Source organism: Bison bison, unplaced genomic scaffold, assembly GCF_000754665.1.
Source record: "Bison bison bison isolate TAMUID 2011002044 unplaced genomic scaffold, Bison_UMD1.0 scf7180017864167, whole genome shotgun sequence".
NCBI classification, from domain to species: Eukaryota; Metazoa; Chordata; class Mammalia; order Artiodactyla; family Bovidae; genus Bison; species Bison bison.
The window spans coordinates 559,116-569,528 of NW_011494739.1; the positions used below are offsets into that span (position 1 = coordinate 559,116).

A 10,413-nucleotide genomic window follows, 5' to 3' on the forward strand; every position below is an offset into this window, starting at 1 on the left:
TTATGGACTTTTTTTTTTTCTTTACATCTTTCCACACTTTGCAAATGCGCTACAAAAGGAATATGCGTTACTTTGATCTTCAGGACAAGAAAGCAATAAAAGGGAGGAACAATGCTCCTCTCCATGTGATTAAAGAGGAACTAGAATTTGGGTGGACTGGAGGCCTGGCCCAGATCTGTGAGCCAGGTGGTCCATGGCGGCTTTAGTGAGGATGCTGTGGGGGGTGAGGGTCAGCGTGGGGCAGTGTGGCATGTGACCAGCGTAGGAAACTTACATATTTGACTTCAAGGGCCTGGCAAGCATCATCGTTGAGTGCAAGTGTGCAGGGCAAGAGGAACAGGTGGACACTGCAGCAGAACAGAGCCCTCGAGCCCTGTGTAAAAGGAGAGGCTCAGCAGCAGTGGGTGTTTGCCATGTGAGAGTGAGGGCCCTGTGTAGCCAGACCTTCCATTTTTCAAAGCAGCCAGAAATCCCCAATTTTCAACTGTGACCTCTCTTACTAAACACGGTTACTTAGTTGAGAAACACTCTCAGCACCATGCAGTCCACATCCACGGGCCAGATACTGTGGGTGCTCCATGAGTCAGAGACCGCCTGCCCGCCTGGCCTCCTCCCCGGGCCCCGTGTTGGGTTCCCCCCATGGGTGCCATGTTGCTGGTGGCCCCCCACACAGGCTGAAAGGGACTTCCTTTTCTTCTATCCACCAGAAAACGAGCCTCCGTCTCCTCTGGTCTCCGGGATCATCGATTACAACATGCCCCTCACCTCCACGTACCTGAAACAGATGAAGTTGCGCGTGATGAATTCCCAGGAGCAGGTAAGGCATCCGTCCCACTCGCCCCACCGGAGGCGTCCTAACTTGCCTGGATGTGGTTGAGCCTTTCCGAGATGTGGGGCCACAGCCTGTGTAAACACACTGGAAACCAGAGAGGCCCTTATCTGCTTATCTGGGCCGGGCAGTCCTGGCTGAGAGGAGGGAAGGAACGTGTTCCTAGTGAGAAGGTCTGCTGAGTAGACCGCCCTGCCAGGTCTTCGGGGAAGCCTTCCTCAAGGGCAGGGGTAAGGGGGTGGAAGTGGGAGGGGTGAGAGCTGCTGGCCTTGGCTCTCGGCTTGCCCTTGCCCTGCTCTGCCCTCTACTGCGCCACTCGTCTCCTTGCCCTGGGGAGGCAAGAGGGAGGCCACGCCTGCCTGTAGCCTCTGTCACTCTTGGGGACCCAGCGGGCCTGGAGGGTGAGCCGGGGAAGGTGGCCCAGCGTGAGATAAGGCCCTGCCCGCACCCCCCGCCTCCCCGGGCTGCCCAGGACTCCCCAGCTGTGGATTGCCCAGGGCTGTCAGGCACCATGGAAACAGGCTGTGAAAAGAAAGCCGCTCCTGCCCACCTCCCTCCACAGCCCACCTTCTAGCCCTTTGCAAGGCGCATAGCCTGACTGTCTTTCAGAGAAAGACTGGGTGAGTGCCACCCCTCTCCCCGACCACTGCTCCAACCCAGAGTCAGAGTGTCTCACCTCCTGCTTCAAGCTTTCTCATCAGCTGTGATGTTTGAACCTCCCGTATCTTTGAGGCGCGACTAGGGAAATGGGTTGTTCTCTCCTCCGTTGGAAGTCTGACTTCCAGCCCTGGGTGCATTCCATCCAGGATGTGGCTGGTCTCCTTGACAACCTGGGTGTGTGTCCGCCGAGGAGGGTGACAGCTCTGCTGTCAGCTCTGAGGGGATGTAGCTGGAGGTGCTCAGGTCGCATCTGGGGCTGGGGTCTGAGGATCTGAGCCACTTGGCTTGAGTTCTGCATTGCCCTGAGGAGGAGGTGTGGTGGCCCTCCCGTCCCCACAGCCTCAAGAGGGCGATGAAGTAAGCTGGGCTCTGGGTGTGGAGTTGTTTGCCTCTCTCCCGTCTTTTCATCCCGACCCAGGGATGGAACCCGCGCCTCTTACCTCTCCAGCACTGGGAGGCAGGTTCAGTACCACTAGCACCACCTGGGGAACCCCTTAGTGCCCCAGAGACAGCAGGAGTTTGTATAACCGAAGGAAACATACCAAGATCCGTTCATGAGGGATCCCAGTGTGGTGCACTGACCACTGCCGGTTCTGGCGGTGAACTGGGCTCAAGCGCCGTTTTGTGGGGAAAAGAAAAGCCGTGGGGCTGAACTCCTGCTGTCTGGCTGTTTGAGTGCCTTTGTGCTTCACCCCATGTAGTGGTGCTTAGATTTTATAACTGTTGCTTCTGTTAGAGCAACACCCTTATAACTGGCATTTTCTGCACAAAACAACTTTGCGGTTTTGAGTGGAAAACCGACACCATTATCCCCGCTGTTTTTGAAGTTTCTTAGGGATGCGACCGTCATAGAAAAGAGGAGCCTGGTGGGTCCACAAAGAGTTGGACATGACTAAAGTGACTTAACATGAATGAACCCAAGAGGAAATAAGACTGGGGTGGGTGGGTGTGTGTGTGTTAGTTGCTCAGTCGTGTCCAACTCTTTGTGACCCCATGGACCGTAGCCTGCCAGGTTCCTCCATCCATGGGATTCTCCAGGCAAGAATACTGGAGTGGGTTGCCATTCCCTTCTCCAGGGGATCTTCCCAACCCAGGGATCAAACCTGGGTCTACTGCTTTGCAGGCAGATTCATTACTGTCTGAGCCACCAGGGAAGCTGGTTAGGTGCATTGACAAGGATTCAGTCATTTAACAAATATTTATGGAGCCCTACTCCAAGAGCCAGGCTCTAGGGATGACCAAAGACAGCACCATTCCCAGCTCTTCTTATGATCTGAGGGGAGACAGACACTAATGAAAAAGTCATACACAAGTGCTAAGGTCATAGCAGGCAGCAGAGTTGGGGGAGAGATTAACCAGCCATCATGGGTACAGCTGTGACAAGTGCCAGGCAGGAGGCACGTGGTGCCATGAGTAGTTAGATGGGCACGATGGGGGGACCAACGCAGGCGTCAGGAAGGTTTGCCTCAGAAGAGGAGGCTTGAGGAGGCTTGAGCTGAGTTAGATCTTCAGGGTAGAGAGCACCAGTCTGAGGAAACAGCTTGTGCAAAGGCCCTGTGGCTTGAGGGAGGACAATTTGAGAGGCTGGTATGGCTGGTGCAGAGAGTGTGAGCAGTTCTGAAGCTAAAGAAAACTGGGAGAAACACAGCATTGGGCATGTAAACACTTTTAACACTTTTTATTTATCTATTTATGGCTGCTCTAGGTCTTTGTTGCTCCACATGGGCTTTCTCTAGTTGTGACATGTGGGCTTCTTATTGTGGTGGATTCTCTTGCTGCAGAGCACGGGCTCAGTAGTTGGGGCACACAGGCTTGTGGAATCTTCCCCAACCAGGGATGAAACCTGTGTCCCTTGCATTGGCAGGCAGAGTCTTTTTTTTTTTTTTTAATTTAATTATTATTTTTTTAACACTAAGAACATTTTGAATTGGGTATAGCTGATTAACAATGTGATAGTTTCAGGTGAACAGCAGAAGGGCTCAGCCATACATATGTATCCACTCGCCCCCAAACCCCACTCCCATCCAGGCTGGCACATAACACTGAGCAGAATTCCCTGTGCTGTACAGTAGGTCTTTGTTGTCCATTTTAAATATAGCAGGCAGTGTGTACAGGACATTCCCAAGTTCCTAACCATCCCTTCCGACCTGCCACCCCCAGCAACCGTGAGTTCGTTTCCTAAGTCTGTGAGTCTCTTTCTGTTTTGTAAGTAAGTTTGTTTATATCATTTTCGATTCCACATATAAGGGACGTCGTGTGATGTTTCTCCTTCGCCGTCTGGCTTGCTTCACTCATTTTGACATTCTCTAGGTCCATTCATGTTGCTGCAAATGGCCTTGTCTCATTCTTTTTAATGGCTGAGTAATATTCCATTGTGCACATGTACATCTTCTTTATCCACTCCTCTGTTGATGGACATTTAGGTTGCTTCCATGTCTTGGCTGTTGTAAACAGCGCTGCAGTGAACACTGGGGTGCATGGATCTTTTCGGGCCATGTTTTTCTCTGAATATATGATAGGTGGATTCTTAACCACTGGTCCACCAAGGAAGTCCAGCATGTAAGCGCTTGATGGTCATCTGTGAATGAACGGAAGTTCATGGATAAGTCGCCCTGGTGAGGTTCAGGCTACTCTGATAGAGAGGGAGTGTGGGAGGTGTTTGTCCCCAGGGGGGTGGGGCTGAAGCTGAGATTGAGGTGGCTTGAGTTGACAGTGGAGTTGACTGTTCTTCACCTCCATCCCTGGTTTCCCAAACTGGGGCCCTCTGAATGTCCCCGACCTTCTCCAGTGTGTGGTAGAAGGTAAAAATGCAGACCCTCCTTGCACACGCCTGGCAGGAGAGGCAGTGTGTGTGAGGAGGCCCTTCCACTTGGGGCCCTCCAGCTGTCAGCCTCCCGCCCTGCACGCACCGCAGTGAGTGCTCAAGGCCTCAGCCTTTCAACCAGCACTGTGATCCTGGCTCAATAGCCAGGCACGTGGTAAAACAAGAAGTCACACTGCTCGCCAGGTTATTTATCTGCAGCAGCAAGGAAGGGCCAAGGACCCAGGTGTCTTTGATTTTTCAGCTTGAGTTGAAAACTAAAAATACACTTACTTGAATTGGTAGCTTCTTTCCTGTAGCGCAAATGTAGCTTCCCTAATGGCTTAGACGACTCAGACCGTAAGGAATCTGCCTGCAATGCAGGAGACCCAGGTTTGATCCTTGAGTCGGGAAGATCCCCTGGAGAAGGGAATGGCAACCCACTCCAGTATTCTTGCCTGGAGAACCCCATGGACAGAGGAGCCTAGCAGGCTACAGCCCGTGGGTTTGCAAAGAGTCGGACATGACTAGGCGTTTAGCACTTCCTGTAGTGATGTCAGAGCAGGGCTCCCCTTTGAGTGGGTGAATGGCTCCCCGTCCCAGTGCAGCATGGGTCTGGCTCTGCTGCCGTCAAACACCATGTCCCGAGACAAGGCTTTGGGAGTCGTTTCATTCGCTGCAGCATCCCTCTGACCCCGAACGGTCTGCCAACAGAAGACACCTGTAGTGTCTGCACATCATTCATGAAGGCTGGAATGGAAGATAAACCCAATTGTAAATAACAGCAGCTGGGATGAATGATATTTTATGAATGCTGAACAAAGCTCTACATCTAAAATCTCTGAGTGAGAAGAACCTAAGAATTCGTTTTTTTCCCAGCATTAGGTATCCAGGAGACACTACAACAGTAAGGCGAGGAGGACATTTTCCCCTCCCTCAGCTTTGAGCAGACAATGAACAGGCGGTGGGGTTTGTTTGTGAAGTGGACGGAATCGTGTTACCTTTGTCCAGTTGTGTTGGATTAATGTGCTGAGAAATGGGTCTTTCTCTGCAGAGGATATTAGGTAATGTGAAAATCTAATAATAATGTTCATGCATACGTGCTGAAGTCACTTCAGTCATGTCCAACTCTTTGCCACCCCATGGGCTGTAGCCTGCGAGGCTCCTCTGTCCATAGGATTCTCCAAGCAAGAATAATAGAGCGGGTTGCCATTGCCTCCTCCAGGGGATCATCCCAACCTAGAGATCAAACCCATGTCTCTTACGTCTCCTGCATTGGCAGGGGCATTCTTTACCACTAGCGTCACCTGGGAATTCCAATAATAATGTTCACAGGAACCAAACAGAATATTGACGTCTGATCCAATGCAGTGAATATTTATTATGGCGTCTCAACATGTGGGACATTTAGGTCCACCCTCCCGGGACCTCCATCCTAAGACACAAGATCCCCCACAAGCTGTCATTTCGGTGGCCACAAAGAGCTGAAAATAGGCGAGGGGCACCCGATAAAGTCAGGTTTTTTTCCCCCTTATTTGGGAAAGCATCATGAAGATATACAACTGAAACCACATTTAGTTTTACCGATGACGAATGTGTTTTCTTGTAGGGGGCTGGGTGTGAAGATCTCATGAGATGTGGACTGTCATGAAGAATGTTCCAAAGCATTCTTCTGATAAGATGGGGTCCCAGGGAGGGTGCAGGCCACACTCATAAGGGTCCCAGGGAGGGCTGCAGGCCACACTCATAAGGCCAAAGATGGGGTCCCAGGGAGGGTGCAGGCCACACTCATAAGGGTCCCAGGGAGGCTGCAGGCCACACTCATAAGGCCAGAGATGGGGTCCCAGGAGGGCTGCAGGCCACACTCATAAGGCCAAAGATGGGGTCCCAGGGAGGATGCAGGCCACACTCATAAGGCCAGAGGTGGGGTCCCAGGGAGGGCTGCAGGCCACACTCATAAGGCTAGAGGTGGCCAGCAAGCGCACCCCCAGCCGCTGACCTTTCAAATTCCCTTTCAGCGCTGTGTGCAAGATGAAGGGCAGTGTTAGGATCTCTTCATGTAGACACTGGTTTTGTTTTCTGTCTCATTTTATTCTATTTTTCATACTGAAAAAAAAATTACACAAATACATCTGGCCTCCGTCACCAAAAAACAAAAGCATGGTGATAAAAATCACCATCCTCCTACCACCTGGATCACTGAATATTTTGGTGTTCAACCTTCCAGACTACTGAATAGAAAACGGAATTATCCTGTGCGTACCATTTTACAACCCGCTTTGCTTTCCTGTATTATTCAGTCTCTTTACTATCCAACCCTTGATGTTTCCACCTACCAGATAAGCTGATCTTATAATTCTCTTGTCACTCACTCATTCCTCACTCGTATCCCCCCCATCCGTCTATCCATCCATCCATCATGCACCTGAGCTGGCAGGTGCTAAGGAGACCATGGTGAACAGTCTCTCTGCCCTGCTGCCTCTCACAGTCCAGTGAAAGAGACGAGGAAAATCAAAATCAACATTCTGGGGTCTGTAGAAGCGCTTAGAGGTGGGACAGGGAAGCAGAGTGGATGCCGTTTCAGGCACCTGTTCTGTGTCCAGCCCTTTACAAACATCGCCCCTCACCCTCCCAGCTCAACAGGGTCACGTTATCATCCTCATCTTGCTGGTTTCGTAGCTGAGGCTCAAGAAGTTTCCGTATTTGCTCAAGGTCACACAACCGCTAACATGAACTGCAACTCAGATCTTTTCCATCCAAACCTGTGCCCCTGCCACAGCCACGTGCCCTGCTTCTCCATGGACTTCTTGGGTGAGGGTGCTCTCCTTAGAATCCGAGGTGGTGGGTCACCTGGGCCCTGAGCGCCGGGTCGCTGGCGGGGCTAGTGGAGAGAAAAAACGTCCTTGGCAGAGATGCTGGCAGAGCAGGCAGAGAGCTTTGTTTGGCTTGGGAACTGGGAGCCGCCTGACATAGATGAAGCTTAAGGAAATGTGGGAAGGAGGGGTTTGGTAGGGGGCCTGGGTGGGGTGGAGGTCTCCCCCTGCCTTGTGAATGCCCAATTACCTGCTGGGGTACATATAGAATTTGATATCCATGTTATAGGGGATATGAACCTGATCTTTCCTGAGATCACAGTGTTTGAATCAAGACCCCGTTGTAGAAATCAGATCCAGATCCCAAGGAGAAAGACAAATCATGTGCTCCTTCCCCGACACACACTTTCATTTTATAGAAGCAGAGACTGGGACACCCCCCCCTCCTCCCCGGGAGGCTTAGCAACTTCCCCAGGGCAACCCCTGGCCACCCTCCCTCCCCAACTCCTTGCTCCTTTCAGAGTGGGAAGCCTGTCAGCACCTTCCTTCGCTTCCCGCCTCCCTCGCTTCAATTCTTGGAGCAGCACTAATGTCCCGCTAATGGTTTTAATGGTTCTCGCAGCAGTGTGTGAAGCGGCGCAGCGCTCCATTGTTTAAACCCGCGTGATGGAGGCTCTTATTTGTCTCCATTAACCTCTGCCTCCCTCTCCTCTGCAGCTCTCCCCTGGCCCAGAGTTTTCCCTGGGTCTTGGAGGTTGGGGGAGGAAGGGCAGACTTCCCTCCCCCACCCCCTAGATGTGGGGCCTGCAGGGTAGTCCCTGCCCAGAGAGCCGGGGGTCCCCTAGAGTACTGGCCCTCCTGCTCCTTTCAGGAGGCGGTGTGGAGCGGCACTGCTCTCAGCCAGGATTCCAGCCCACCCACCGAAGACCCTGGAGTGACAGTCCCAGTTCTGCCTACTGGCTGTGTAACTTGGAGCTAGTCACTTCACCTCTCCGGGCTCCTTGTGTAACTTGGAGCTAATCACTTCACCTCTCTGGGCTCCTTTTTCCTCCTCCTGTTGTTTAGTTGCTCAGTCGCGTCCCAACCTCAAGGACTGTAGCCCGCTGGGTCCTCTGTCCTTGGTATTTCCCAGGCAAGAATATTGGAGTGGGTTGCCATTTCCTCCTCCAGGGGATCTTCCCGACCCAGGGATCGAACTCAAGTCTCCTGCTTGGCAGGTGGATTCTTTACCATCTAAGCAACCAGGGAAGCCCTTTTCTCCTGTTACTTGAGAGTAATAACAGTATAATATCAGTACACCTCACAGATTTAGCCCAAGAGTTAAATGACACAAAGCAGGCGCAGTGCGCAGCACAGCGCTGGGACACCTTAGAAGCACAGAGAAAGCCTCAGTGACCTCTGGTGCTGTTGATGGCAATCTTATTATGCCAACTTGATTCAGTAGACACAGTGAAGGACCTTGTCCAAGATTGTTCTTGGGCCACAAAGATGAATAAGACAGCATAGCTGGTCTCCAGGAGCTCTTCTTAGTAGAGAGGACAAGACAGTGGCCATGGAACTGTAATCCAAGATAAGAAAACAGAAACAGGAAGAGACCAGGAACCTGCCAGGTGGTTCAGGGGACACTCGCTTATTTTAAAATGAGATTTGGACCAGCCCAGAAGGTCCAGGTGAGGGATGCTGAGGGATAACAGCTCTAGGAGGACCTGGGCTGGGGAAGGCCAGAGCCAATTTGGGAAAAGGGGGAGAAGGAAGAAGAAAGAGGAGGCGAAGGGACTCAGCACATGTGCCTCTTAGAAGGGAAGTCACGAGAGAGCCCTTTCCCCAGCCAGCACCGGGGAGCCAGGCGAGGATTGGGGGCAGGAAAGGAGCACATTCCACGTGTGAAACTTTCTTAGGTTCCCATCTTCCTTAGTGGAGAGGGAAACAAGCCCACTCTGAAAAGCTCTCGACATTCACTTTCTTAATTGTGGCAAAATGTGAAATGTGCCACTTTAATCATTTTAAGTGTATAGTTCAGTGACATCAAGTACATTCATGATGTTATGCAATCATTACCCCTATTTCCAAAATTTTTCATCACCCCAGACAGAAACTCTGTAACAGTTAAGCAATAATTCCTCCCACCCCCAGCCGCTGGTAACCACTGTTTCACTTTCTAAATTTGACTGTCCAAGTACCTCTTTTAAGTGGAATCACATTATTTGTCCTTCTGTGTCTGGCTTATTTCACTTAGCATGTTGTTTCCAAGGCTCATCCATGTGGCAGCATGTGTCAAAACCTCATTCCTTTTAATGGCTGCATGCTATTCCATTGTATAAATAGACCACATTGTTGATTTCCGTTCATCCGTTGGCAGCCATTTGGGTGGTTTCCACTTTGGGGCTAGGCACATTTACTTTTTTAATCTTTTAGACCAGGCTGTGGGACAGGGAGGGATTAAAACAGGGATCTGCTCATTCTCTCTCTGAGTCCTCATCCCTCTTTATGGCTTGCTTTTCTCATGGACATACTCAGGCTTCTTCCTGCTCAGAAGGGCCCCCCTAAATGGGCAGACCCAAAGAAGAAGCACAGCTGATGGGTCACAGTGAGATCCTGTCACTTGCTTAAACAGTGCTTGACTCGTAGGACTTTCACCTGTGGAGAACCTGCAAATGCCGACTCTGCACCCAGATTTATTTATTTATTTTATTTTATTTTATTTTTAAACTTTACAAATTATATTAGTTTTGCCAAATATCAAAATGAATCCGCCACAGGTATACATGTGTTCCCCATCCTGAACCCTCCTCCCTCCTCCCTCCCCATACCATCCCTCTGGGTCATCCCAGTGCACTAGCCCCAAGCATCCAGTATCGTGCATTGAACCTGGACTGGCAACTCGTTTCATACATGATATTATACATGTTTCAATGCCATTCTCCCAAATCTTCCCACCCTCTCCCTCTGCAACAGAGTCCATAAGACTGTTCTATACATCAGTGTCTCTTTTGCTATCTCGTACACAGGGTTATTGTTAGCATCTTTCTAAATTCCATATATATGCATTAGTATACTGTTTTGGTGTTTTTCTTTCTGGCTTACTTCACTCTGTATAATAGGCTCCAGTTTCATCCACCTCATTAGAACTGATTCAAATGTATTCTTTTTAATGGCTGAGTAATACTCCATTGTGTATATGTACCACAGCTTTCTTATCCATTCATCTGCTGATGGACATCTAGGTTGCTTCCATGTCCTGGCTATTATAAACAGTGCTGCGATGAACATTGGGGTACACGTGTCTCTTTCCCTTGCACCCAGATTTAATA

At 50.6% G+C, this 10,413-nt stretch overlaps 1 protein-coding gene across 2 annotated transcripts in view; it reads left to right on the forward strand.

Moving 5' to 3' along the window:
• NOL4L (nucleolar protein 4-like) overlaps nt 1–10,413 on the forward strand; it is a 78,028-nt gene that overhangs the window by 15,111 nt on the left and 52,504 nt on the right. Inside the window, exon 3 of one of the 2 annotated variants that reach the window (XM_010841714.1) lies at nt 708–817. In XM_010841714.1, the coding sequence (XP_010840016.1) occupies nt 708–817 (110 nt within the window). Of the gene's footprint in view, nt 1–612; nt 818–10,413 lie in introns of those variants that run through there. The other variant, XM_010841715.1, reaches the window with a different exon arrangement.